We start from the raw sequence: 27,041 nt of genomic DNA on the forward strand, positions 1-27,041 counted from the left end.
TCAAAGTACTTCCAGATGATTGGAGCGGACGAGGCTGGTCCCTGGAGCACAGGATGCGGGCGGATCTAGCAGGCGGACGCGTCGAGAGAGAGAAATAGCGACATATTGCGCAAAACCAAGGAATCATACAAGAACAATGAGCACTATCAGGAGCGACGGAGCTCCTATCGAGAGGAAGTCATGATAGCCCACTCCGCGAAAGGACGATCATCGAGGGCCCCCGCGTAGCATCTCTGTGAGTAGCGGGTATGGTCGGCCTATCCAAGTCGCAAGCTCAGTATGATCCTTGTACGAATCTCCGGTGTTCGGGTGTATGAGGACTCTGATGCCAATGTCAGTATCTTGTCTTCAGTGAATGGAATGTCGCACGTACGAGCATGGACCCCGGTTGACTACCAACCAGGAGAAAAATGCCCCAGTTTGATGGGGATTGAACACGTTCACCTCGAACATGGGGACAGGGTGTGGACCTACGACGACGTAAGTACTGATAGTGTCGCTTCTGGAGTTCACACTCACCAACCGGCTTATCCCAGAATTTGTAGATGCGAAGCTAAGGCATAGTTCAGGAGCCATACTATAAAACAGGATGTGCACATCTCACCTCGGGAAACTCTCTCCGGATTCGCTCGTGCAGCTCCCTCCCGTACTGTGCTTCCGCCGCGCTATTCGGCATGTAGTATACTGAATGGCTTCAATGAAAAAGCATATTCATACCGACGGTGATGTACTCACTGTGGAAGTCAAACCCATTGTTTGACGAGTCAATTGGCTTCGGAAAGTCGTCGTATGAAGCCGACCTGGGGCCCGGAGGGTTATGTAGAGATTTCCCGTCGGGGTTGATCGTCGTTGGGAGGGGCTCGGCATTCTCATAGCCTTTCAAAGGCGAGTCCCAAGGCATGTCGTCGAGAATGTACTGGAATGTTCAGCTGTACGACTACAAGCGTTGTTGGCTCGGCACTGTCGACAAGTACGATTGCGTGCTTTATATATGTACTGCGGGGGTCATGCTAGAGTGCTAGTGAGCATGACAAAGCAGAAGCCAATGATGCTTATGGCTCGCTTATGGCCCGGATGTTTTGCTGACTGTCCAGACGATGTGTGTGAAGACTGGCGTCTGTAATAGCGAAGGAGACGTTAGACAGAATGACTTGTGCGACCAGCCGCTGAGCTGAGCGACTGAGAACGAGAACGAGAATGCGTTGACGACTACGAGGTCGAGTGGGACGGCACGGTTTGAGTCATGTGAAGGGAGCATCAGAGGCTCATCGTGATTACGAGCGCGTCGCGCGACTGCCTTTCTTCCCGCCACGAACAACTGCTGGGGGCTCGATTCTCAAGCTGTTGCGGATCAATGTTGGGTTTCAGCTTCATCTACGAAGTACACGACTTACTCTCTGTGATAGTTACAGCGAGTAGGACACGCCCGGCCACGATGTCTTCAAGAGAGTCCGACCGAATCACGGCTGCGCAACAAACCCTGGACAGTAAGCAAACGCGACGACGGTTGCTCCGCGTGCTGAACGAGGATCCGTAGTTCTGTATGATATCTCCCAACTTCTAAACACAGGGCTGGACAAAGAGACCCTTGCTACGTGCGTCAACATGATTGAGAGCGGCGTTAACCCCGAGGCATTGGCGGTGCGTGTCCCAGAGTCCAGAAATTACATCTCAACAAGCATGGTCACAGGCTGTCATCCAGGAGTTGCGTAGAGAAAGCCAAGCCTTGTCAGGAAAACCCACAACCAATGGGAGATAACACGACTTGGATGCAGCAGGGGCGACGTTCTCTCAATGACTGAGATTCAGTATAGTGGCGGCCGCTTGTATTCGGATTGCTGTAGCGTTCTAGAGTTGATAAAGGCCCAGTGCGACACGTCGTGAGCTCATCAGGCTCGCCAGATGTGAGTATGGAGTCGTTTGTATGCAGCAGTCGACTACAGGCCAAAGGAATGCGACCTCAGTTCAACTGTTGCCACCAAAGTGGCGGAATTCCATGTCAGATTGGCCGGAGATTCAACAAGGTGGCTACGAGGCGGGGTCATTACTCACTGACTAAGCGCTCATTCAGAGACCTCTCTCACTCACACCACTGCTTCCACGATGTCCGACACCCCGAGACTCATCGACTCGTTCACAGCGCCGAAGGAGGTGCTCCAGGAATTTGCCGATCTCGCTGAGGAGGAGAACGTCGACCCCTTCGCCGAGACAGCCTCGAAGCGTCAGATTGCTTCACGGCAGTCTGACTACCACGGCCGTCGCTTCAACCGCCAGGCGCACGAGAGCGAGGATGCCTTCAAGGCTGCAGAAGAGGGTAAAGATGTTGAAGGAGGTTACAAGGATGCGATGAGGGTTCAGCGGTTGGAAAGGGAGGAGGAGCGGGTACGGAGGGCGATTGAGGAGAAAGAGAAGCAGGATCGCGAAGAGGGTAAGATGAAGATGGACCTCGACAAGACGCCGCCCCGCGCAGAGATACAGGAGGCTGTGAAAGAGCTCGCGGGGACGAAACGCAAGCGGCGCTGGGATGTCGAGACGGATGAGAAGGAGAACAAGACGGAGACCAAGGGTGGTGAGTGGTCCAAGGAAGCTCTTGAGGAGGCTGCGCCTAAGAAGCGGAGGTCTCGTTGGGACGCTACACCGGCGGACGTCAATGCTGTGGGCGAGACACCGAAGAGGTCGCGCTGGGACCAAGCTCCCGCCGCTGCGCCGGACGTCCCGATGACACCCATCATCATGAACGCTCCCGGCTTCATGCACGAGGACAAGCACAATCGTTACCTGACCGACGAGGAGCTCGACGCCATCCTTCCCGCGGCCGGCTACTCCACCGTCACCCCGCCGCCAGGCTACGCGCCTTTGGTCCGCCCGCCCAAGTTCGCCACTCCTGTCACAGAGGTCGGCGGCTTCCAGATACAAGAGAGTTCCGACGCAGCGTCGGCGGCAGCAGCGGCAGGACTTGCACCCGAGCTGCCAACGGAGATCCCTGGCGTGGGCAGTCTTGCGTTCTTCAAGGCGGAGGATGCGCAGTACTTCGCCAAAATCCTCAAAGAGGAGGACGAGACTGAGCTGACCGTTGACGAGATGAAGGAGCGCAAGATCATGCGGCTCCTGCTCAAAATCAAGAACGGTACGCCTCCCGTTCGTAAAACTGCCTTGCGACAGATTACAGACAAGGCGCGCGAGTTCGGTGCCGGCCCACTTTTCGACAAGATCTTGCCGTTGCTCATGGAGCGTACTCTCGAGGATCAGGAGCGCCATCTCCTCGTAAAGGTCATCGACAGAGTGTTGTACAAGCTCGATGACCTCGTCCGGCCGTACGTGCACAAGATTCTCGTTGTCATCGAGCCCCTGCTCATTGACGAAGACTACTACGCTCGTGTCGAAGGTCGTGAGATCATCTCCAACCTGTCGAAGGCTGCCGGTCTCGCCCACATGATCTCCACTATGCGTCCGGATATCGACCACGCCGACGAGTACGTGCGTAACACCACCGCGCGTGCATTCTCCGTTGTCGCCTCGGCTCTCGGTATCCCCTCCCTCTTGCCCTTCCTAAAGGCTGTTTGCAGGAGTAAGAAGTCCTGGCAGGCACGTCACACCGGCATCCGTATCGTTCAGCAAATCGCCATCATGATGGGATGTGCCGTCCTCCCTCATCTGCGGAACCTCGTCGACTGCATTGCACACGGTCTCCAGGACGAGCAGCAGAAGGTCCGCACGATGACGGCGCTCGGCCTGGCGGCCCTCGCTGAGGCCTCGGCGCCGTATGGTATCGAGTCCTTCGATAACGTCCTCAAGCCACTTTGGGTCGGCATCCGTCTCCACCGTGGCAAGTCGCTCGCGGCATTCTTGAAGGCCATCGGTTTCATCCTACCTCTGATGGACCCCGAGTACGTGTCGTACTACATTAAGGAAGTCACCATCATCCTCATTCGCGAGTTCCAAACGTCGGACGAGGAGATGAAGAAGATTGTGCTCAAGGTCGTCCAGCAATGCGCCGCGACTGAGGGTGTTACGGCGCAGTACATCAAGCAGGACATCTTGCCCGACTTCTTCAAGGCCTTCTGGGTGCGGCGGATGGCGCTCGACAGGAGGAACTACCGGCAGGTCGTAGAGACGACCGTCGAATTGGCGCAGAAGGCCGGTGTCGCGGAGATCGTCGGGAGGATCGTCAACGAGCTCAAGGACGAGGCGGAGCCGTACCGTAAGATGGTCATGGAGTCGATCACGAAGGTTGTCGCCTCCCTCGGTGCATCCGACATCGACGAGCGTCTCGAGGTCCGCCTCGTCGACGGTATCATCTATGCCTTCCAGGAGCAGACAACCGAAGACCAGGTCATGCTCGACGGCTTTGGTACCGTTGTCAACGCCCTCGGTATTCGCGTCAAGCCGTACCTCACGCAAATCGTATCTACCATCCTCTGGCGTCTCAACAACAAGAGTGCCAAGGTCCGTCAGCAAGCTGCCGACCTCACGACGCGTCTCGCTATCGTCATCAAGCAGTGCGGCGAGGACCAGCTCCTCAGCAAGCTTGGTTTGGTGCTCTTCGAGCAGCTCGGTGAGGAGTACCCGGATACACTGGGTAGTATCATCGCCGCAGAGGGCGCCATCGCGAACGTGGTCGGTATGACGCAGATGAACCCGCCAGTCAAAGATCTCCGTAAGTCGTATCAATATTGCTAGTTAGTCCAATCACGCTAACGCTGCCCTTCACAGTCCCTCGTATGACCCCTATTCTTCGTAATCGTCACGAGAAAGTACAAGAGGCAACAATCAACTTGATCGGTCGTATCGGTACGTAGTCATCCGACAATGTTGATAATCTTTCACTGATCATTCTTTCCAGCTGATCGTGGCGCTGAGTTTGTACCAGCCCGTGAATGGATGCGAATCTGTTTCGAGCTACTTGACCTCCTCAAGGCGCACAAGAAGGGCATTCGCCGGGCGGCTGTCAATTCCTTCGGTTACATTGCGAAGAGTTTGGGTCCCCAAGACGTCTTGCAAGTTTTGCTCACGAACCTCCGTGTGCAGGAACGTCAGAGTCGTGTCTGCAGCACGGTCGCCATCGCCATCGTGGCCGAAACTTGCGGCCCCTTCACCTGTATTCCTGCGATCCTGAACGAGTACCGGACCGCAGAGCTGAACGTTCGAACCGGCTGTTTGAAGGCGCTGTCATTCGTCTTCGAGTACGTCGGACCGCAATCCGCGTACTATGCCGACTCTGTGGTCACGATGCTGGAGGATGCCCTCACCGACCGTGACCTCGTCCATCGGCAGACAGCAAGCACGATCGTCAAGCACCTCGCCCTTGGCGTCGCTGGCCTTGGGTGCGAAGACTCCATGCTGCATCTGATGAACCTCGTGTGGCCAAACTGCTTCGAGACGTCGCCTCACGTCATCGGCGCAGTCATGGATGCTGTCGAGGCCATGCGGGTGACGCTTGGCCCTGGCGTCCTGCTCAGCTACGTCTTGCAGGGGTTGTTCCACCCGGCGCGGAAGGTCCGCGAGGTGTATTGGCGTGTATATAACTCACTTTATCTTGGTGCTTCCGACGCATTGGTGCCCGTCTATCCTGACCTGGGGGAGCTCAGCGAGGGGCAAAACGTATACGACCGTCACCCCTTGCAGATGTTTATCTAGATCTTGTGTGCTGCGTAGTGTATGCGTCTAATGTGTATTTGTATTGTTATTACTCGAGGAATGCATCGTCGTTGCATCGTGTGCTTGTAGCCTTTGTCGTGCAATACAGGTGAAGTCGAGATCTGGGCCTGAGCTCGTGTCCGACGCAGATGGGCAGATGAGAACACCACCTCTATGGTACATTGTCGCTGTCTTGTTATACTCAACATGAACATCGCTGATAGGTATCATTTGTTTAGTCGATGAACGAGAAAATCACACTGCATTACAGAGCAACACTAAATATCCGAATAGCAGAACAGAAAGTGTATGAGGACATCATGTCCCGCTCGTTATTCCGGGCGGGAAGCCATTGAAATCTACCTGGTCTTGCACCGCGCGGCCGCCTACTGAGAATGATATACGCAGTCGTAGCCGAACATTGGCCTGCGTGACGATGTGAGCTGATGCATGCCTTAGTGATGCGAATGGCACTCACTCCGACTGGGGCGATGACTCGCATTTGTTGCGTCTCGACAGCACCTGGCTGCACGTCTGGATTCGACATGGGAAGCATTTGGAGTTGTTGCGACTGACGGGCATTGGTCATCAGCAAACCGACTTGCCCCGTTGCAGGCGTGAGCAGTAACTACCTTAGGCACGGCCGCTTGGAAGTTGAGTCCAGTCGCCGGCGTGTTGCCAGCCATCTGGAACCTCGCGAGAATGTTTACAACGCCCGGCTTAGGCACCTGTGGCGTCAACATGATCCTCAGCTCGTTCTTGTCATACGCGGGGTATGCCGTCAGCCGTGGCTGCGCCGCCAGCTGCGGGGGCGGGGTTTGCGTCTGCGGCAAGCTGAAGGCGGAGCCCGCACCGTTCGACACAGGCAAGGGTGGCGCCTGTGTCTGGACAGGCGTGGATGTCGATGCGGCGGGCGAGTCGAAGAGGCCGAGGATGTCTTGGACGGTGCTCTTCTGGCTCTGGGCGGGACTGGGTGCTGTTGGGGCTGATGAGCTTCCAAAGATCTCGGCGAGAAGGTCTTGGTTGTTTTGCACGGGTGCGTGGCCGTTGACGGGTGCGGCGGGGCCTGTCGCAATGTCGTCCCCAAGTAGATCACCCTGACAGACAAAGAGTGCTTGTGTCTTGAGATCATGCATGATGATGGAAAACTTACGTCTTTACTTGGCTGCACGGAGCCGACGGGTTTGTTTTCGCTAACTGAGCCTTCATAAGCCAGGTTCCTTTGCATATATGGCTCAGGTATACGTACCAACGCCCATGACAGTCGCCTTGAGCTCGGGCGGCGGCATACGCTCCAACACACCTGCCCGCACATCCAGGTTGAACAGGCTCGCGAACTCTACTGCTCGCTGCTGAATCTCTAGCTCTGGGCTTGTGGTGAAGTTCAGCAGCACATTCGCTATCCGTTCTTGTTGCGCGGAGGAGGTCGTCGGGCGAGAGGAGATCTTGGTGATGGCGGTGAGGACGAACTGGCGGGTCAGGTAGTTGGCGTAGGGAGAGTCGAGAATGGAGAGCAGGAGGTCGACCAGTTCGACGTCGGTGATCTGATACGCGGGGAACGTTATTCAGGCTCTGTTGGGAGTTATTCTGGTGAGTTGAACTTACCAGCTTGGGCTGGTCTTCGTCAATAAGGCCGCCTTCGAGTACGGCCTCACTGTATTCACCGATGATCCACGTAGCCGCCAACGTGAGTGACTCTTGAGATATGTCGAAGCGCAATGACGTATAGAGCTTCGACGCAGTGTATGCTTGCAATTCTGGGGTGTGCGCTACCAATCGGATGAATGCCGAAAGGATCTCCTCCCTCACGGAGTTGCCAGCCTGCTTCGCGTCAGCAAACAGCTCTAGCACGAAACAGGCATTTGACTTACCAGCTTCAACACCCGGAGAACGGTATCGATGTGCCACCGCTTGTTCGGCGCGAAGCGTTCCGCAGCGAGGCAGATCTGCGTCGTCATGCCCAGCTTGAACTCGTCATCGGCGACCTCTAGGAACGCGAGCAGCTCGCGGATGAGAATGCGGACGTTCTGTTCGTTGATCAGGGCGTAAGACAATTCGAGCGCACGCCGACGGATTGAGATGTCGCCGTCGCGAAGACAATCGAGGATGATGTTCCGATGGCGTTGTACTGCGTTTGTATCGATCGAGACCACCTTGTTGAGGGTGTTCAGGGCAACGTAGCTGAGTGAGTCGAGTGATCAGGATACAGCGTGAGTTGGATGTTCAGATTGGTTAAATTTACCGGATGTTGTTGTCACGGTTGCTGAGGAACTTTCCGAGGATGTTGATAGCCATGACCCGCAATCCACTGTCTGCTTCGATCTCGAGAACTGTCATGACCGTCTCGTACAGAATCGAGTTGCCGACATTCTTGGTGGACTCTGTGTTCGTCGCGACCTACATTGCGATGCAAGGGCTCAGTGGTGGCATCAAGGTCGCTGGGACACAACATACTTGAGCCAGGATATCGTTCATTGTCTCACTGGCCTTCGCGTCGCCCTTTCCGAGAAGACGGAGCAATCGGAGGATCTTCACTTGCAAGAAGGGATCTGTGATACCAGATACATCATGTTCAGGGCTATATCCTGTCGTCACCAGGGACTTCAAGTGTCGGACAAGCAAAGGCACGGCCTGGCAATCCAGCGAGCCGTCAGAACGTGCGTACATAGAAGAACTAAATGCATTCACGTTGCGGAACTCCTCAAGACATGTTGCATCGGTTTGGCACATCTCCGTGACCAAAGTGATCGCAGTAAGGAGCACACCATGGTTGCGATCGGCAAGGAGGTTCTTCGCTTTGGCGATGAAGTGGTCTGAAAGGTCAGGTACTTTCCTGATTACCCTTAGAGCACATAGAGACGCCTGAGACAGTGCAGCCGTAAGTAGCGCGACTTGATGGGTCGCCCGAGTGACGCACTTTCTTCCGGATATATGTGTTGCTGGATCCGAGCAGCTTCTCGATCTCGTTCGCTAGGTCCCGGGACATCTCCTCCGACGCTATATCTGCGAATGTGCACAGGGCCAGCCAACAGCATACATGTTCGCATGGTTCATGTCACTGGTGAATACGTCAGCATCGACGCGGTAGATGAGGTTAAAGTACGCACTTCTTGAGTGAGTTCGTAACCAAAGTGAGCACCTCCTGACTCTCGTCTAGAAGCAGCATGATCCCCAGATAGCCTAATCGTTTGTCGGCGAAGCGAGGACTCGCGACCAGCTTGAGACATTCCATCTGGCCGAAGTGTGCCTCCGACCCCAGCATGTGGATATAGAGCAGCTTTGCGACATTGTTATGCCTTGCGTACGAGTCCTCCTCCCGAAATGATGCTCGAATGGCAGCCGATTCTTGCTTAATGAGTGCACGCTCATCTGCCACTGTCTGCTGGAATGAGGGATGCTGTGCATAGCGGCCGTGCGATATGCACTCACTTTACACGCGCGAATCCCCTTGATCAGGGCTGTGTACGCCGTCAGCAGCAGCGAGCGCAGAGGTTAAACAGGCATGCCTTTGAGGTTATGGTACACCATCGCTGCCGACCGCGCTGGTTACTTCGCCGTCTTACTCGCGGGCAGCGTACTCGACCTACGCGCCCACAAGCGCCGGAGACTACCGTGACGCAGGGGGTCACGCAGTGACCAAGCAGTGACGACCGAGGGCCACCGTGACGGAGAGACCATCGTCCGCGTCCATTACATCCACCCAGCTACTCTGCCGCTCCCTTCCTCACTCTGCGCCCATGGCGGCCTTCATCGCGGGAGGAAGGCCTCCCTCGCCCGTCGACGAAATCCTCAAAAATATGAACTTGACGCGTGAAGACCTCGCCAGACACAGCGAGCAAATGCGGCTGTTCTTGACAGGCGGGGCAGACTGCGCCTCCTCAAGCACTTTCCCCGCGCAACCTGCTTCGGCCAGTACACAAAGCTCTCTATCACGCACATCATCCTCCCGCGCAGTGTCGCGCTCGAACTCCGTCGTCAACACGTTTGGTCGTGCTGCGTCACCGTCGCCATCGCGTGTGCACGTAAAGCCTGAACCTGTCGAAGAAGCGCTCCCGACACGTACCCTTACACCATGGATCTTGTGCTAGAGCGCAAAAGTAAGCAGAGTAAAGAAAGGCGTTGTATGTTCAATTCCACCTTCGGGGAGCTAGGCGCTCACCAATCCTTTCAGCTTCCAACACACGCTCTCGCGACGACCGACGCGCTCACGAGTCGGATATATCCACGCCATCAACCGACATGACCCCTCAGGTGCGTTTGACGCGTCTTTAGTTTCAGAGATCGCGCGTTGATTGACGAGGTCATGCAACAGAGCACACCGCAAACACCTCACCACTTCAGACACTACAGTGACCGCGTTTTGGGTGATGCTTTCGCGTCCCGGGCTGTCTTGGTATGTATACGAATGCGTGCTGTGTGTAGTCATCTGACGTTTGTGTTCAAGCCTCCATTCGACGCCAGCGACCCCCGTACACCAAGACCGCGGTCTAAAGCGCGGGGGAGCAGTCGTGCAGCGACTCCGGCAGGACGTACAATTTACTCTCGTGGTCTGACTCCGCATCGTCCATCATCTCCTGGCTCAAGTCCCACGCGAATCGTCAACATGGTGTCTTCGCCAGGCCCGATGCGATCGTCGCCAGTCCGTCCTGCGAAAGAAACCAAATTGCCATATGTCCTGCCCCCTGGCCCATACTCAGAGGACAAACCAGACTGTGCCTACGCTGGTCTCATTGGGCAGGCGATTCTTTCTTCACCTGAGCATCGCTTGACGCTCCAAGACATCTATGAGTGGATCACCACGGTGCACCCGTACTACAAACGCGGGGAGCAGACATGGATGAACTCCGTCCGACACTGTCTGAGCACCATGGCGGTCTTCCGCAAGGTCCCCCGTGTCCGTAACGAGGGCAAGAGTTTGTGGGCCATCTTCGACGACGATGTAGCGGCGTTCGCAAGTGGCAGTTTCAAGAAGTCGCTCTGCGCGGACATGGTTAAGCAAGAGAAAGAGAAACAGGCCAAGCGTGGTCCTAGGAAACGTGGGGCGGCTATGGATGACGGCAGGGACAGCAAACGTCACAAGAGCGTGCACGTCGATGCTGAGGGGAGCCGTCCCGCTGCTCCTCACCCAATGCTGCCGCCGTACTTCCCTCCCTTCCATGTCAACCCTAACCAGCAGCCTTACTATCAGGCCTACGCCCCTCAGGCCATACCTGCGGAAGTTGTGTTCCCTCCCCTGCCTCCCAACGCGGGTTTCGCTAGGTCTGTGTCGAGGCCTATGTCTGTGCGGCCTACATCTTCGGCCGGCTCTATTGCTCCCCGCCCAGTCTCTGCCGCTGGCTCTGCAGCGACAGATGCGTCCATTGTCCGCGGACGCGACAGGTCGCCCAAGCCTATCTCATCATCCTCGTCGGTGCCCGCCCTCACGCCCAACTGCAGTTCCTCCTCGAGCCCGCCGCTTTCCTCGCATGCGAGCATGATGGACGATGCCCGGTACAGCTCGTCGCCAGCGCTATCGCCTATGAGGGTTGCTATCATGGATACTGATGATGAAGAGGACGAGCTGGACACGGGCTGGTTGCGCAGAGGACCCCCGATCCAAGCCCTGGCACCCAGTGCTACTCTCCTCAGGCCAGCCGAGTTCAATACTCCGCGTCGCTCTAAGTCCAAGCAGCGCGATGCACGGAACCGGTACAAGGTATGTCGGTCGTTTGGTGGTTGGAACGTTGTTGCTCATGCCTGGTTCGTCTCAGGCTCTGTCGGCTCGGCCCGCACCAGAATCACCCACCCTCGAGCACAGCGTCTTGAGAAGCAAGCAGAGAGAGGTGCTAGCCCGGAACTTGAGCACGCCTCCCCCAGAGAGCACGCAGCTGTTGCCCTTGCCGTCTACGCCCCCGAACAGGCCCTACACACCTCTGCGCAAGCAGCGCGTCACCAGCGGCGGCGTCCGACTCTCCCCCACTCTGACACCGATATCCCATGCCGGCTTGCACATGAGCCCCTCACCGAGTCTTGCCCACTACAAATCCAACCTAGACCCGCCCCCGCCCTCAATGCACTTCCCACAAGCCCCGTTGCTCGCCGTTCCCGGGAGCTCGCAGATGACGCCACCCCGCCAGACTGGTAGCGCGGACGTGCACACGCCTCTGCGCAAGGCCTCGGGCACGTCCGACAACGGTTATTACAACTTGTCGCCTTTCGCGCCCGTCACGCCCCAGCGGATCACCTATCCGAACTTCGACTCGCCATGGCGCACACCGTCGAGAAGCACCTACGATCCGCACGCGCCTCCTCCCTCCTTGACGAGGAGCTTCACAGGCAGAGCTTGAAGGATATCAGCCCGAGCTTGCTTGGGCTCGGCGACGCCGAAGGGCCTGTGGGATAGTCCCCTCGGGTCCAGCCCTAGTGTCGACCGTTTTGGGGTTGACCCATCTGGGTCTGCAAGGTACTGGTTTCTACTGTTTCCCTCTACTACCGCGGACGAGGATCTGGCATCTCCACGGACGATCTCGACCGTAATACCACCATTGGATACATCTCACCTCATGACTCTTCCGAACCTTCCGAATTTAGCCCTGTCCTGCCGTCCGCACACCTATGTCTCCTATCCCTGTTGCTTGGTCGCGTCGCGCATCTTTATCGTATCTATGTCGAGGGCCAGTGTAGCGTTGCTAGTCATCTGCATGAGTATTGTGTGGGTAGGCATTTGTCCACGATACATGTACTAGTACAGGCGTCGTACGTTGTAGTCCTTAGCAAGCACGTATATAGTAATGTTACAACAGTGTTGATTCTTGGCGAATAGCATGCATCGATAGCAAGGCGGTTGTATACATTGCAAGGTGCAAACAGTCCTATGGGGCGAACTCTGCAAAGAAGTGTAAACAAGAGGACAGTGACGGGACATTATCTCCCTCACCTTCCTCGTCAAGCAGCGTGCCTTCGTCAAGGCAACCTGTATGAACTCTGATATCACAGATGGCGACGCTGGGCCTACGCAGGATTTAGGTGCTGCTCTTTTCCAAATATAAGCTTACTTGGAGGTGCTGCATGAGCTCAAGCGGCGCTAGGATCCCGCTTGTCGACGACGACATGGTGAGCTTGGGCTCGTCCAAGTCGACGACTTTGCCGCCATTCTCTCTGATGGCCGCCGCTGCTTGTTCAAAACTGCAAATGGCTGCTTAGCAAAGCAGATCTCGAGTTGCAATGAGACTTGCCTTCGGCTGATGTCGCTTTCGTTCTTCGCCTTTACGCTCATGCCATGCTTCCGTGCGTTATCTGGCGTGTCGAGATAGAAGCAGCTGCATGGAATGAGCACTAGGTTGTGCATGTCGCGAAGCCACGTACAGATGCTTGAATATCAGGTCCTGGTCATACTCCATCGCAGTATCGTCTTCACCCATTCGGACGCCCTCATCGACCTATAGGCATGTGTTAGTAGAATCAACCGCGGCGAGTCTCACTAATGCTCACCTGAGATATGTGTGCATCGTTCAGCTGCGACTGACGTCGTTGATAAGCGCTACAAGTTGAAGGTGAAACAGACAAGACTCACACTAGCGGCATCACAGGAGAACTCGCTGAAGGGTCCTCAGGTTTCACGTTGACCCAATCGTCGCTGTCATCCTCGTCGGGGTGGTTGTCTTCATCTCGGTTAACGTCTTCGTTATCCGAGTCTGCTTCCGTCTCGCTGTCCGTGACTGGACGCTGGACCTCCGGTCTCTGCGACGCATTCTCTTTGACCTTGAACCAGTCCGCCAACTCGGGGTCTTCTTCCTCAGATTCAGTCTTGTCATCGTCAACTTCAACCGGTTGAGACACCTGAAGTGCGATACTCGTTGAAGGCTGTTCAGCCTCGTCTTCTGTGTCTTCGTCCACATCATACTCATCATCCTTTAGTCGACGGGAGGTAGCGTGAAAGAAGTATCTAGCAATTGCCTCGGTGAGTTCCGCCAGCGCAAATGAGTGAGAGGTAAGTGTACTTCTTCGTGAACGGTACCAGCTCTTCCTTCGCGATACAATCCATAATCCACTGGGGCCTGATTATGTCGCAGACCCCTTTGTTCATGATGAGCTTGATGTCATACGCTGACCATTTTCTGAGCCGTTGTTCAATAGAAGATACGTGTGTGAACTCACGGGTGCTCGCGCCCCCATAGACCACCAACAACTTGGGGTCGTCTCTGGCGATTTGAACGTAATTACCACCGTTTGCATGGACCCTGTCTCGAGAGGATCAGAACCCACTCTACTCCACTTCTCAAGCCAACTTACAACTTAAGCAGTTCGCCCTTATCCTTTTCACCTGTCCTCGACTTGGGATCTGATGCGACCACTGAAGGAATGCTGAGAATCGTGGGATGGTACTTTCTGATCTCACTCACTGAACTTCATGCCTTTGAAAAGGTCGCTCTCGACTTCGATGTCCTTGAGATTGACACCTTGATACTCGGGCATAATAGTCACCTATCTTCGATTAGCTATCTCATAAGCCAACTTCACTGACCTGAACACTGACCGGTTTCCTGATCTTCTTCTGCTTCTTCTTTGGCTTACTGTGGGTATACAGAGTTGTTATCCCGTCGGAGGAACGTAGGGCACACGTACTCGTCCGAAACTTCCATCTTGCGCTTCCTCTCCGAGCGCAAGCTCTCAAAGACCGCTGTGCATTGTTTGAGAAGCGATGTGGTGAAAGAAATCACATCGCACATACCGGTAGCCGTCATACAGTCGCTGATCTCCAGGTCATCCCGGATCTGCAACGCTCGAGGGAAGCGCATCGTCAAGCCCATATGACACAGGTCTACAAGCGGGCATGTCACATCTGAAGCAACCTCACCATCTTCAAACATATAGCCTATACTCACCTGAGGAAGTAATCTCAGCAGCCTTGACTTTGACAATGAACGAACTTCAGACATAGCGTGGGTCAGGATCGTCGCAATACACGCATCAAGAACAACGTACTCCTCGGGCTCCAGGTAGACGTCGCCCTTGTCCTCCGTCCCCTTCTTCGACGTCTGGAGGAAGCTCGGCGGGTTCTTCGGGTCCCACTCTTTCCATGGCTTCTGGCGGACCCAGATATAGTCCGCATAGGAGAGACCAGTGCCAATCCGGACGAACGAACTATATCTGAAGAGGACTATGCATCAGAGGGGACAGAGTCCTCGCAGGACACACGTACTGGGGCTCGTCATCGTCCGAGGGACGACGATCGTCGAGGACAGCGCAAATCAACGTGGACACACCTCCGGACCGCCTGCCGGTACCGTAGTTGCCAGCTATGATGAGACATCAGTTTGGCAAATTCACTGGATAGGGAGATGCGGGTGCAATACGCACCTACAACAAGAACATCGACTGTTTCACCCATGTTGTCCTGCGACACTTCAGCTTGACGGCGCTACATACGAAGATGGAACACTGACCATATACTCTGGCTTCACCTGTCCCCAATCATCAATACAACACCCTCTACGAACCGCAAGGACCCACTCACCTTAATCCAATCCCGATTCCTCCCATTCAACACATACTCCGAGTCCGGGTGCTTCATCACGAGGCCCTCCCCGCGCCCCGCCATGATCTCGTCCATCCGGACGCGCACGTCTTTCGCGGTCTTGCCCTCTGACTCTGTCACGAACTCGATCCGCCCCGGCACCTCCCGCAGGCAGGAGCGCAAGTTCCGTTTCCGGAACTTGACCGACTTATGCAGGAGCGAGAGTCCGTTGAGGTAGAGGAGGTCGAAGACCTTGACTAGGTGAGAGGTGAGGTGGCGAAAGAAACAGAAAACCAAAACAGAGCAGGAACGTACAGCATGGGCGTGGGCTTGCCTCTTTCTTCGACTTGTCTACGAGAAGATAAGCCCGAGAAGGGAGAACAAGTAAAGAAGGTCACGTACCAAGCGCAGCTGTCTTGAGGGTACCAAACGGCAGGTTCCGCTCAGAGACGGGATCCCATACGAGCATCTCTCCGTCAAGGATGATCCTGTAGAATTGTCAGCTGTGTTAATGCATAACCGACAGCAAACTCACTCATCCACTCGCGGGTCGAACGCCCCATGGATGTAAGGCGTCAAGCTCCCGGTGCCGACATGTTTCCCATACAAATACGTGTAGTCCTTACCCTTCCTGTATCGCGGACAACCGACGCTCATCAGCTCAACCCCCCTATTCACCGACGCGGGCACATAAGGGTCGGAGTCGCGCACCTGGAACAATAGAAATACTCGTTCCCGCGCTTATGCAGCTGCATCCGCTCGCCGTCGAGCTTCTCCTCCATGATAAACGTGCGGCCCTGCATCTCCTTTACGCTCTCCTCGATCCGTCGTGTCGGCCGCTTACACAACATCGGCGCGAACGCGCGGAAGAGCTGTGCGCCTTTGTCCTGCGCACACACGGCAGAGTCAACATCTCGCGCGCGACTGTGACTAGGGGAGGAAAAGGCGCACCTCGTCGTTCAGCCGCCGGGCGGGGTCCCAAAGCTCCCAGGCGATCTTCTTGAGGTCAGAGCAGGTGTTGAAGAGGTCGTGCGCGTCGGGATGAAAGACGGAGAACACGGTCGTCTCTTTCACCGACATCTGCATATCTTGCCGCGTAGGAGTGAGCAAGTACCCACGGACGAGGAGACGAGTGATGCTACCTTTGAGGATGATGCGGACGATCCATCGTTGCTCCTCGGGCGTGCTGCGGTTGTACACTCGTTGCAGGATCCTGGACTGGACGTCTCTGAAGTGCGCTGGTCAGCGTTGATGGACAGGCGGATGAGGGGCGTAAGACGTGCGATTTGCCCATGTTCTGTGCCAGTTCGTCCAAAATGTCGTTCAATTCGTCGACGGTGAGCGAGCCTTCGATCACGGAGGACCGCTTGCTGATGACCTCGTAGAGCACAGTGGGGAAGTCGCCCGAGGATTTCTGCACCATCACATAGCACCATCGACACTCATTCAGTAGAACATAGATGATGAGGTGAAACTGAACGGACATCTCGCTCAGTGGGCTTCTTCCAGTTCAACATTCGGATGGAGTCAGGGTCTCTTGTGCCGAGAGGGATGAGCTTGATGTATGTCTTTGCGAGGTTCTTCTCTTTCAGACCGTACACTGCGCGCTCACGGTCTTTCTGTATGTTTCATCAAGCAAGCTGCGCATCAAGAGCCGTAGGCGGACTTGCCTGGGGTAGTATCAGGCGGAGCACAGGAAACAAGTCGTATCCCTTCTCTTCCCTCCAATGCTACATGATGGTCAGACAAGACTCGATGGTACAGGGACAGAGGAAGACGGTGCTTGCATACGTTAAACCACGAGTCCAGTAGCTTTCTCCGCTTCTCAGGCTTGCGTTCGGTCTGGAGCTTGTCGAAGAGAGCCGCGAGCACATGGAAAGGCGCGCTGCCGCGGTTCTTTGGGGGAGCTGGGTACACAATGGCATGGTCCTCAGCAGCAACTGCGGATAGCTTGGGAGAGGTTGGAGGAGAAGACGGAGCAGGCGTAGGCAGCATGGTGAAAAAGGCGGCAACTCCGTGATACGGCTGAGTCGCTTTCTCTGCAGATGGTGAGTGGCGAGCTGCTTGCGGTCTTGCAGCGTGTCTGTAGCAGGTTATATACGTTTCTGACACGCAAGTATATTGGTGGGCCAGTGCGTAATGACCAGCGTCGACAGTCAATGTGGTCGAAATGACCGAGCTTGAGTCGCTCGCTCCCGCCGGGACCCATTTGGGTGACGCGCCGCCACAGCGCGTCGCGTCACGCTCACGTGTCAATGAGACCGTCAGTGCGCTCGAGCGCCGAGCGACCACCCAGTCGCGACTTCCATCGAGCCTCTGACTACTTACAGAAGTACTTACTTCTTGGATCCGGAACATCGTCGCCCTTGCAGCAGACATATGACAAGAAATCCAAGCTCATTGCTACTTCTGCACAAAGCGTTGGAGCGGCCCAAGAGCGGTCAGTCACCGCCGTCCAAATCTCGAACGCGGCCATACAGTCACGCTAAGTGGTCTTCAAGTTGTCATCAAGTTCGTGTCTGTCAGCATGGCAGTATCTTCAGCCTGGAAAATTTCTCTGTAGTATGTTATGATTGTTATCTATGTTCGCTTCTCGACGCACTGGCAGCTCCTAACAGCAAGCTCCTAGTATCGCAGGTATATCACAGCCGCAGTTAGCGCATGGCCTAGACTCATGATCAACAGCCACAGGTTTCATTCGACGAGTCTATGCTGCACATTCCTCTGAGAGTGATGATCCGATGCCCAAATTCACCTTGGTACGTTGTCCAAGCCTCAATTTCTGCTGGTCGGGGGATCTACTGGCATGTCACGAATCGTGACCCAGCCCCATGGCACATCATCGCACCACACATCGCCCTGCAGGTATCCGGCATAATTCCCGCAGCTACCCAAGGACCTCAACCCTCGATTCTGGAAGTGAACTCGAGACTTTCAGCGCTCGGCCGATGCAACAGCCCTCCGTCAATGACTTCGCGGTCATGCGCCTTGCGTGTGGCAGCTCCGGGCGCTGCGCAGCACAATATCTCGGGCATGGACCTCATCCTGACAGCAATTTTCAGAACGTTAGTCACTTGCAAACGCGCGCGACAAGTGATGACTAAGCACTCCAGCCTTCGTGAAGTTGGGGAGAGCGGCGCGCATCGTTCTTCTGCACCACTGTAACCTGCGCAAAACCTCTCGCAAAGACATACTTACGCGACATGATCCCGTGAGCAATTGGGTCAACGCGAACCAATTATCCTGCACAACACGTCTGCTCGGCCTTGCTCTACCACCACTGACATTGCAGTGAACCTTGTTGTGCCTTGGTTGCCAGTCCGAGTGAGCCATGTAGAAAGAGTTCAATTATCCGGACTCGGCGAGCGTCAGGGTAGCCCTACACTACTACTATAAATGGTAGAGAAACAGGACCACGATTCAGATCTATATTATCCGTCGCAAATCCGTCGTGTCCGCTCGTGCGAAGGTGAGACGAATGGTGCAGAAGAGTGGTGCCCGCCGCTTTCCCCGACTTCTTGGAGGCTGGAGCGCTTAGTCATCGTTTGTCGCCCGTGTTTGCAAGTGACTAACGTTCTGAAAATTGCTGGAAGAATTGAGAAGATCCGGGTCGCTGGGCGTGTGGTAGGGCTAAACTGGGGACAGACCGATGACGTCGATCGAACGCGGCCCCGACAGGACTGCCTATCGGGCTCGGAGCAACCAACCCTCAGCCGGTCCCTTCGTCCAGGCGCCACCGTTCGTGGACACTCGGTACCCACCCTCCTCATAATCCCAATGACCATCTTGTCACTACCATGGGGCATGTTCTATATAAACAGGAGCGCACCACCGTGCTCCAGCCTTGACGCACACGACCAGTCCCCAGCCCCTATACCACCCGTCTCGCCCTCACACTAGATACCACTGCGCTATGCTCATGACATATATGAACGCGGACATGGCTTCTTCCTCTGTCTCTCGCATGCACTCCCCTGCGCCGGATGTCATGCAACCAACCACGAATACCACGCCCTTTCCCGGCACGCCTGTGACTTTAGAGAACGTGTCGGGATTCCCCAGTCCCACAGAACGGCTCGAGACGCGCACACGCACAGTGCGTAAGAAGAAGAGCTCGCTAGACCTGCGGGACATCTACCGCAGTGGGGGACTCATGCCGTCCTCGGGAGCTAGGCTATAGTGGTAAGTACCATCTTTGCTGCTTCTCTCATCCTCTGTACTAACGTTGGTAGCAGATGGACTGTCACCGTGCCGCGCTAGAGCTGCGCATGCATTGCGCATACACGACGTAACGATCTTCATGAACTCATGACAATATCCTTGGCCTTCTGTATCTGTCGTTCAGTCCTGTATCGGGTTGGCGTGTATCCATACTTACATTCGCATTGCTCTCGCTGAAGTGTGTAATCGTTCCGCATGTCGTAATAGACTGTAAGACATTTACATTCAGTCGAACCGACGAGCAGGGAAGCCGCACGCCGAGACGTTAGCCTACGCGGGTCTCCGGTATGTATCCCGAACCAGAGTGCAATACACCTCCAGGCCTCAGGACCCATCATGGCATACGATAAGCCTGAATGCCTACCCCCAGCGCGCCCGCCTGTGCAGACTAACAGACACGCGGGAACCTCGCACAGATCCCCTCCCCAGGCCATAGCCGCTTTCTCCCAACCTCAAGTCAGTCTTCGAATAACGGTCTGAACGCCTGCACAAGACCCGAGTAACGTCAATCAGCCATCCCGTCAACTGGCCAGCACCCAATCTGTGAGTAGAACTCACCTTCGTCCCACCGCCCGGCTGCGTCGGCTCCATCTCCACCTCAACCTCCATCTCGTCCTGGTCGTAGATCTCCAAGCTCCCCTCCCTCCCCGCGCCCGCGCCCACACCCAAATCCAAATCGAGGTCCTCCCCAAACTCGACCTCCTCCCCCTCGCCCTCGAGCATCGCCGCGAACTCGTGCGCGGTCATGTGCTCGATCCCGAGCCCCGAGTCCCGGATCGCCTGCGAGAGCTGCGTGCCCGGCAGGAACAGCGGCTCCGGCTCCGCCCCCGCCCCGTCGCCGTCGATGTGCATCCGCAGCTCGGTGTCCTCCGCCTCCTCGGGCTGCGAGCTCGGGAGGAACAGCGGCTCACGCGCGCGGGCCGCAGAGGCGCTCGATGGGCGGGCAGTCGGCGGACGGGCGGTTGGTGGGCGGCTCTGAGGGCGGAGGGACAGCGGCGGCGGTAGGGACGGAGGGGGCATCATAGATGGCGGGGGCATCATAGACGGTGGGGGCATCGACTCGCGCATCGGGAGCGGCGTCGCGCGGGGGGCGCCCCCGTCCAGCTCGCGCACGACGGACGCCCTGTCCGTCGTCTGCACGACCTTCATCGGCCTCCTCCGCTCTGAGTTGGCGTCGGACACGACGCTCGCCTCCCGCGAGCTCTGCGCAGAATCGTGTTCCGTGTCGTCCACGGAGCGTTTGCGCTTTGGCGCGGCGCGGGGGCGGGGCCGTGCGCGCTGGCGCGCAGGGACGACATGTGCGCCGAGGCCGCTGGTGGAGATGACGGAGAGCGATTCGGAGAGGTCGCCTGAGAGGTCGATGAACACCGGTGCGGCCGGGTCGGTGAAGCTGATGTCGAGCGGGAGGGTGGAGGCTTCGGCGAACGCGATCGTGGCCTACGTGGAGATTGGGGAGACGTCAGCGGAAGGGTATATGCGCGAGAACTAAAGAGTGAGGAATATCCCTCACGTTGAACTCGCGCAGGTGGAAGGAGAGCGTGAGCGGCGTGTCGAAGACTTCGTACCGGTCGAACTCTTCTGCGCTGATCGTGAGCTCGGTTGCGAGCTGCGGGCCACCTGGGACACAATGTGATCAACTCCTCGTTGTTGTATATGAAGCTCGTGGTACATGCTCTTGCTGGTCATGACTGTCTCCATGCCTTTGACTTGCACGTCATAGTCGTTGAATGTCCAGATAAGCTGAGGATCGCTCTTCGGCCCCTTCTGCAGCGGGAAGTGTTCAATCACGTCTCGCACGGCGCGTGCACCGATCGACAGGCGCGAATGGTACTGCGCGGTGGGTATCGCCGGAGCGAGAAGAGAATTCGGGGTCTGCAGCAGCAGCCTATGCGTCTTGACCACACCTGCACAACGCCGCTCAGCCCTCGCTGCTCCGAAAGGCGCATACACGGAGGCCCTACCGTGTTTGCAGTGCAAGCGCACCGTTAACCTGCTCTCTAGCGAATCGCGGTCACCCTCGTCCCCCTGGCCCTGCGCGTCCCCGTCCGAGATGACCAGCTCGCACTTCTCCACCGTCTTCTCCACCGTCTTGTGCTTCAGGATCGACAGGAGGTTCTGCGCAAGCGCGAGCATCAGCACCCGTCCGCTCTGAGGCACACTGCGGCGCGAAGACCTTCGTCTGGAGCTGGCCCGTCGCGGGCGCGACCTCGTCGACGTCCATGTCGAGGTCCGCGGCGGGCCGCGCGATGCTGTATCTGCTGAAGAACTGCCTGCGGTATTTGAACCGGCAGAACGCGGACTGGGACTGGTTCGTCGTCGAGAGCGCGAAGGTGTCGGGGGTTGCGTAGATCGTGAGCTCGTCGCCGTACCGGGAGAGGCAGGCGAGTGCTCTGGTAATTTCTGTGGAATGCTTTGTGTCAGTCGAGGTGGTAGCGTATGCTCAGCTCACGCTTGAGTGCACTGGCGTCGAGAGTTGCCTGCATGATTGTGGGTGGTCGTACAAACTGATTATCCGCGTATGATACAAGTCCAGGTTTCAAGAGAGCAGAGGGATTTGATTCGGCGCATGCAGAGACTGCCCGGTATCAATTCGTTGCGGAGAGATGCCACCAGCAGTGGCAGGGCAGGGTACTCAGTGGCGAGTGGGATCTCAAAACGCAAAACGACTCACGATCGGACGCGTAGACAGCGTGTGACGCTACGCGTAGTCGTCGGTCACACCGCGACCGTGACTCCACTCTGTGCGATCCTCAATTCGCATGTATAAATCCAACCACTAATCTGCGCTATACAATATTGATATAACTAGATTTCATGCGACTCTATGGGCGCACCGTGCCATTGTACAGCTAGGTCATCAACTGGCATTAATACATGTGCAGACCCTCTCCATCGGAGAAGGCGAGACACGCCCTAAGCTCCGTGTCTATAGCTACCTCATCTGACCCTGCCTGAGATGTGCCTTCATCCCACAATTTGAGAAACGCGCGACAAGCCCCATCGTTTCCGATCTACGTGACTGCTCGGTCTGGATCCTGCTTCTTGCAAGCTCTCCGTGACCAAGAACTCACTGACGCGTGTCTCATGAGTGCGACAGCGTTTACCGCACAGAACGGAGCACGAGACATGTGCTCTGAAGATTGTAAGTGGAGTACAGCACGGGGTGCACGTTCATAGAACGCCAGCGCTGGTGCCCTTGTTGAAAAATGTCGCGCCTGCGTCCGTCAAGCGGTACTGAAGCGCGCTGCTCCGTGGGACGACTTTGACTTGGGCCGTCAGAGGACAGCACGTTCCTGCATGCAGGGCGATCTACGACGGTGTCAGACCGGAGTGCCTTCTAGCCAGATACTTAGCATACCTCGCCGGAAACTGCGCCGCTGCGCCCACTAGACAAGGGCCGCACGTCGACGTGATAAGAAGCGAGCTGCAGAAGGTGTCGAAGCAGATCATCTGGGTCGCCGGGCGTTATGAGGTGGTGTCGCATGACGAGCGCAGCGTTAGCCTGGCCGAGCAGGTATATGAGCACTACGTGTCGGAGTGGGGGACTTGGCGGCCTACCTCTCGACACGATGCAGACAGCGCGCGCAGGAATCGTGATAGCTCGATCGTCGAGTATCCGATCCATTCTAGGGGCGAGAGGTCGTCCAGGATAACGAGGGTACGTCCCTCGTCCGGGGCGGCGGCTTTCAGCTGCGCTCGCACAGAGTCGTACAGCGGGCGCAGCGTCGCGCTCGACTGGACCTGCCCGAGCACATCGATGAAGGACAGCCTCCGCGAAGCGGTGTGCTGATCCAAGCTCACGTTCTGCGCACGCGTGAGTGGGTGAATCGGGCTGTGATAAGGAGGCGGACGCACCGACTTCGCAGCGATATGTTTCCACCGTGTCGGATCATTGAGCGTGGCAAGGATGAGACATCTCGTCTGCGCCCCGGTTCCCCGCACGTGCTTCAAGTGGTCAGCGAGCAGCTTGTGGAGGAGGAAGTCGGCTGGGGATGGGAGTTCGTCGGTGATGAGCAGCAGCTCGCCGGGGAGAGGCAGGCCGGCTGGAGGGAACATCCTGAAGGTTCAGTGAAAGGTGGTACGAGTGGCTGTGGCCTGTTGTGTGCGTGAAGGATCGCCGTCTGCCTGGAATCAAGAGTCCTCTGGCAGGATATGTCAGGTCGCGAGAACAAACACGATCGCCTGCAGACTGCAATGTTCTCAGCGGTGTCAGCTCGAATAGGCGATGTCAGCCGGGTGTCAGCAAACAGTTTCTGAAGGGCGGTTTGACAGTCGTACCAAGACTGCCTAATCAGGAAAGTCGAGCGTAGAGATCGATAACAGGCGACAGTCTCCGAGTCGATGCCGTCGCCACCGCGGGGCGTCGTCGAGGCTTTTGCACACGACGCCGAGGCCAGTCAGTGCGCCGTTGACCTCGCTGGGCACGACGGCAGACGGCGGAGGAGAGCGTTTGCTGCGCGGATTAATATAAGCGTGGGGATCGCCGGGGAGGTTAAAGGCAAAGCGGCCCACAGCCACTGCACTCACCTTCCTTGTTCTGATCGTTGTCGGCCGCGCCTGCGACGACCTGCGGCTCATCCCTCCTGCGTCCCAGCCTCCCCACGCCGCCGTGTCCCCATCTCGTCCATGTCGGCGACGTCCCAGAGCGCCCTAAACCAGAGGCAGTTCCAACCCCCGTCGTCTAGCCGCCACTCCAAGATCACTGTCGAGTACCACCGCCCCAGCCGCGAGTCCATCCAGGAGTACAACGAGCTGCTCGCAGAGGCCAACCTCCACGCCGCGGCCGCAGACGGCTACCAGGACCCATACCTACCGTCCAGGCAGGCGCCCGCCCCTCCCCCATCCAAGAGCAGGGTCCGCAACTCTCTCCAGAAGCCGCCACCACCGCGCAAACACAGCCTGACCGCCTCCAGCGTGTCCAAGAGCATCGACCGCGATCCCTTCGCCTCCCACCGCTCCATCAGCAACGGCAGCGCCCCCCCTGCGACCATGAACGGCACAGTGCCTCCTCCTCGCCCATCGCGGGCCAACACCGCCAACCTGACCGACCTCTTCCCCAACCAGCGCAACACCGCCAACCCACGCATCTCCGATCCGATAAGCTTGCCGCTTGACACGGTCTTTTACGTCGACGACCAGCAGCAGTCCCCGCAGCAACTCTATCCCGCAGCCCCGCCAGTCCCGGCCGCCCAGCCCACCCAGCCCACCCAGCCCGACACCTTTGACACGCAGGGCATGCAGGACTCGCTTGGCTACGGCGTGGCGAACACTGCGCCGAGCGCACCGCCGACCACGCCTGGCACGCTGCGCGGGCGGAGCGGGACGACGTCAACCAAGTCAAAGAAGAGCGTCTTTGGCTTCGATCTGCCGTTCTTGAACAACAACAAGCGGCCAGAGATCAGCACGCCCTACGACCCCGTCCACCTCACCCACGTCGGCTTCAACTCGTCCACCGGTGAGTTTACTGGTCTGCCCAAAGAATGGCAGCAGCTCCTGCAGGAGAGCGGTATCTCCAAGCTCGAGCAGGAGAAGAACCCGCAGGCGGTCATGGAAATCGTCAAATTCTATCAGGAGGGCCGTGGGGACACATCTGTCTGGGACAAGATGGGTGCAGTGCACGCACCCCCGCCCGCCGTGGCGCCCCAAACGCAACCGAAGCAGTACGGCGACGATGGCTTCCAGAACCCAGTGAGTACATCCGTTGCCCGCTCCCGCAGTCGGCATGCTGAGTGTATACAGCGTGCTGCACCTCCGCCTCCGAAGAAGACGCCCTCCGCGCCTCCCTCCGCGCAGGGCTCCCCTAGTCCCCATCGCATAGCACCGCACCCACCGGCCACGACCACCGCGCTCGACCGGTCCACCTCCCAGCGCCTCCCCCAGAGCAAGCCACATAAGCCTGGCGACCAGCTCTCGCGCTCGAACACAACGCGCGATCGGCGCTCGCCTGGGCCCGGCAACGGTCAGGCGCCTCCGCCGCCCGTCGCGTTCCCATCGCAGAAGCCGACCAAGACTTCGCCGGGCTCCTCGCAGACGGACCTCCGCCTCAAGCCGTCCGCGTCCATGCGCGAGCGCGAGCGCCCCGGCCCAGACTCTCGTTCGCCGCCACAGCAGCAGCAGCCGAGTGCGGCCACGGCGAGCCTCCAGAAGGTGGCGAACGGGCCGGGCGCGACCCCACGACGGAGGGAGAAGAAGGAGAAGGACAAGGCGAAGGACGAGGACATCGTGAAGCGGCTGCAGGCGATCTGCACGGATGCGGACCCTACGCGGCTCTACCGGAACCTTGTCAAGATCGGTGCGGGGTGAGTAACAGGACCCTGATGACATGCGCGGGATGCACGCTGACAGCCAGGCACGCGCCCGCAGCGCTTCGGGGGGCGTGTACACTGCCTATCAGGTCGGGACGAACATGTCGGTCGCGATCAAGCAGATGGACCTCGAAAAGCAGCCGAAGAAGGACCTCATTATCAACGAGATCCTCGTCATGCGCGCGTCGCGCCACCCGAACATCGTCAACTACATCGACTCGTTCTTGTACAAGAACGAGCTCTGGGTCGTCATGGAGTACATGGAGGGCGGCTCGCTGACCGACGTTGTCACCGCCAACCTCATGTCGGAGGGCCAGATCGCCGCCGTCTCGCGGGAGACGGCGCAGGGCCTCGAGCACCTCCACCGACATGGCGTCATCCACCGTGACATCAAGAGTGACAATGTCCTCTTGAGCATGAATGGCGACATCAAGCTGAGTGAGTACACCATTTTTGTGACGCCGCGAACAGCAGAGTCTGAAGGGAGTCCCTAGCCGACTTCGGTTTCTGCGCGCAAATCTCGGACGGCAACGCGAAGCGGACGACGATGGTTGGTACGCCATACTGGATGGCACCCGAGGTCGTTACGCGGAAAGAGTACGGGCCAAAGGTCGATATCTGGAGTTTGGGGATCATGGCAATAGGTGGGTCGGGCATCCTTTAGCGCCTGTGACCCAGGTCTCATGGACTTCGATAGAAATGATCGAGGGCGAGCCGCCATACCTCAACCAAAATCCGTTGAAGGCGCTATACCTCATCGCGACCAATGGCACGCCCGCCATCGCCAACCCAGAGGCACTCTCGCCCGTCTTCCGGGACTACCTTGCGAAGACACTGGAGGTCGATGCGGAAAAGCGGCCGAATGCGACCGAGATCCTTCAGGTACGACACACTTCTTCATTTACGTGGGCATCCCTGACTCACTCTTCTCCCTACAGCATCCGTTCTTCAAGCTCTCGGAGCCACTGAGGACACTGGCACCGCTGATCAAGGCCGCGCGGGAGATTGCAAAGTCGAAGTAAAGGCTTCGGGTTTCTGTCGTCTTGAGGTTTCTACTGTTACCATGTCATATCATGCATCGATCTACGCTCACTCTCCTCTGGATCTCGCTTCATTCCTCGTCTTTCGTTTTTGCAGTGAGTCGTGTACTGTTCTACGTGGGGACGCCGCAGGTCAGGCGGGGGAAGAAGAAGGAAAGGTTCGCGCGCCGCATGACCCTTTGACGGCCCTGTGTCGTGGCAGGGCTTGTATTCATACATGATATACACCTGTGCGTGGTTGATACCCGTGATCAGTAATCTTCTCTCGCCTTGTTCGGCGTGATGGGGACGGTTGCTTTCGCATAGAAGAAAAGTGTATAGCAAGTGCATGCAGCGTACTGT

The 27,041-nt window shown here is 57.2% G+C and overlaps 9 protein-coding genes across 9 annotated transcripts; 4 read left to right on the top strand and 5 right to left on the bottom strand.

Annotated features, from left to right (window-relative positions):
* Positions 1-85: 85 nt before the first annotated feature.
* B0H18DRAFT_1038578 (DOPA-like domain-containing protein) lies at positions 86-1,219 on the bottom strand. The gene is made up of 5 exons (XM_048030453.1): positions 736-1,219; positions 605-684; positions 520-553; positions 374-470; positions 86-322 (listed from the first exon to the last, which is right to left on the bottom strand). Exons 1-5 carry the CDS (start codon positions 899-901, stop codon positions 208-210), a joined length of 492 nt encoding a protein of 163 aa, XP_047887628.1. The 5' UTR covers positions 902-1,219; the 3' UTR covers positions 86-207.
* On the top strand, positions 1,175-1,957 carry B0H18DRAFT_1038580 (mitotic-spindle organizing gamma-tubulin ring associated-domain-containing protein). Its single transcript, XM_048030454.1, has 4 exons — positions 1,175-1,356; positions 1,407-1,487; positions 1,538-1,641; positions 1,691-1,957. The coding sequence occupies exons 2-4, from the start codon at positions 1,436-1,438 to the stop codon at positions 1,757-1,759; spliced, it is 225 nt and encodes a 74-aa protein (XP_047887629.1). The 5' UTR covers positions 1,175-1,356; positions 1,407-1,435; the 3' UTR covers positions 1,760-1,957.
* Positions 1,958-2,103: 146 nt separating this feature from the next.
* On the top strand, positions 2,104-5,637 carry B0H18DRAFT_884945 (small nuclear ribonucleoprotein; the record flags this gene model as incomplete). Its single annotated transcript, XM_048041052.1, has 3 exons — positions 2,104-4,657; positions 4,714-4,791; positions 4,844-5,637. The coding sequence occupies 3 exons, from the start codon at positions 2,104-2,106 to the stop codon at positions 5,635-5,637; spliced, it is 3,426 nt and encodes a 1,141-aa protein (XP_047887630.1).
* Positions 5,638-5,800: 163 nt separating this feature from the next.
* B0H18DRAFT_1038587 (adaptin N terminal region-domain-containing protein) lies at positions 5,801-9,221 on the bottom strand. Its single transcript, XM_048030455.1, has 14 exons — positions 9,144-9,221; positions 9,067-9,095; positions 8,745-9,016; positions 8,668-8,695; positions 8,555-8,626; positions 8,326-8,499; positions 8,092-8,268; positions 7,880-8,034; positions 7,509-7,818; positions 7,243-7,458; positions 6,887-7,181; positions 6,270-6,751; positions 6,116-6,208; positions 5,801-6,063 (listed from the first exon to the last, which is right to left on the bottom strand). Exons 1-14 carry the CDS (start codon positions 9,163-9,165, stop codon positions 5,956-5,958), a joined length of 2,433 nt encoding a protein of 810 aa, XP_047887631.1. The 5' UTR covers positions 9,166-9,221; the 3' UTR covers positions 5,801-5,955.
* Positions 9,222-9,574: 353 nt separating this feature from the next.
* Positions 9,575-11,970, top strand: B0H18DRAFT_73862 (uncharacterized protein). The gene is made up of 4 exons (XM_048039227.1): positions 9,575-9,758; positions 9,809-9,888; positions 9,950-10,030; positions 10,082-11,970. Exons 1-4 carry the CDS (start codon positions 9,710-9,712, stop codon positions 11,759-11,761), a joined length of 1,890 nt encoding a protein of 629 aa, XP_047887632.1. The 5' UTR covers positions 9,575-9,709; the 3' UTR covers positions 11,762-11,970.
* Positions 11,971-12,638: 668 nt separating this feature from the next.
* On the bottom strand, positions 12,639-17,128 carry B0H18DRAFT_884954 (DNA ligase 4; the record flags this gene model as incomplete). The annotated part of the gene is made up of 27 exons (XM_048041054.1): positions 12,639-12,770; positions 12,848-12,935; positions 12,982-13,046; positions 13,204-13,561; positions 13,617-13,722; positions 13,774-13,856; positions 13,909-13,969; positions 14,019-14,100; positions 14,153-14,189; positions 14,242-14,296; positions 14,348-14,437; positions 14,502-14,545; positions 14,602-14,766; positions 14,819-14,915; positions 14,947-15,013; positions 15,063-15,080; positions 15,134-15,390; positions 15,449-15,484; positions 15,536-15,621; positions 15,669-15,764; positions 15,845-16,020; positions 16,085-16,221; positions 16,276-16,351; positions 16,413-16,547; positions 16,618-16,748; positions 16,800-16,863; positions 16,925-17,128. 27 exons carry the CDS (start codon positions 17,126-17,128, stop codon positions 12,639-12,641), a joined length of 2,946 nt encoding a protein of 981 aa, XP_047887633.1.
* Positions 17,129-19,551: 2,423 nt separating this feature from the next.
* B0H18DRAFT_1038600 (Rad9-domain-containing protein) lies at positions 19,552-22,004 on the bottom strand. The gene is made up of 7 exons (XM_048030456.1): positions 21,804-22,004; positions 21,528-21,754; positions 21,316-21,469; positions 21,028-21,258; positions 20,865-20,971; positions 19,913-20,791; positions 19,552-19,838 (listed from the first exon to the last, which is right to left on the bottom strand). Exons 1-7 carry the CDS (start codon positions 21,835-21,837, stop codon positions 19,812-19,814), a joined length of 1,659 nt encoding a protein of 552 aa, XP_047887634.1. The 5' UTR covers positions 21,838-22,004; the 3' UTR covers positions 19,552-19,811.
* A 95-nt stretch (positions 22,005-22,099) lies between these two features.
* B0H18DRAFT_1038612 (uncharacterized protein) lies at positions 22,100-23,905 on the bottom strand. The gene is made up of 5 exons (XM_048030457.1): positions 23,633-23,905; positions 23,210-23,567; positions 22,913-23,158; positions 22,713-22,856; positions 22,100-22,663 (listed from the first exon to the last, which is right to left on the bottom strand). The coding sequence occupies exons 2-5, from the start codon at positions 23,408-23,410 to the stop codon at positions 22,526-22,528; spliced, it is 729 nt and encodes a 242-aa protein (XP_047887635.1). The 5' UTR covers positions 23,411-23,567; positions 23,633-23,905; the 3' UTR covers positions 22,100-22,525.
* B0H18DRAFT_1096741 (kinase-like domain-containing protein) lies at positions 23,885-26,681 on the top strand (the record flags this gene model as incomplete). Its single annotated transcript, XM_048032465.1, has 6 exons — positions 23,885-25,042; positions 25,094-25,653; positions 25,718-26,097; positions 26,154-26,303; positions 26,357-26,541; positions 26,598-26,681. Exons 1-6 carry the CDS (start codon positions 23,981-23,983, stop codon positions 26,679-26,681), a joined length of 2,421 nt encoding a protein of 806 aa, XP_047887636.1. The 5' UTR covers positions 23,885-23,980.
* Between the last annotated feature and the right edge of the window lie 360 nt (positions 26,682-27,041).

Source organism: Fomitopsis serialis, assembly GCF_022376445.1.
Source record: "Fomitopsis serialis strain Sig1Antser10 chromosome Unknown B0H18scaffold_120, whole genome shotgun sequence".
NCBI classification, from domain to species: domain Eukaryota; kingdom Fungi; phylum Basidiomycota; class Agaricomycetes; order Polyporales; family Fomitopsidaceae; genus Fomitopsis; species Fomitopsis serialis.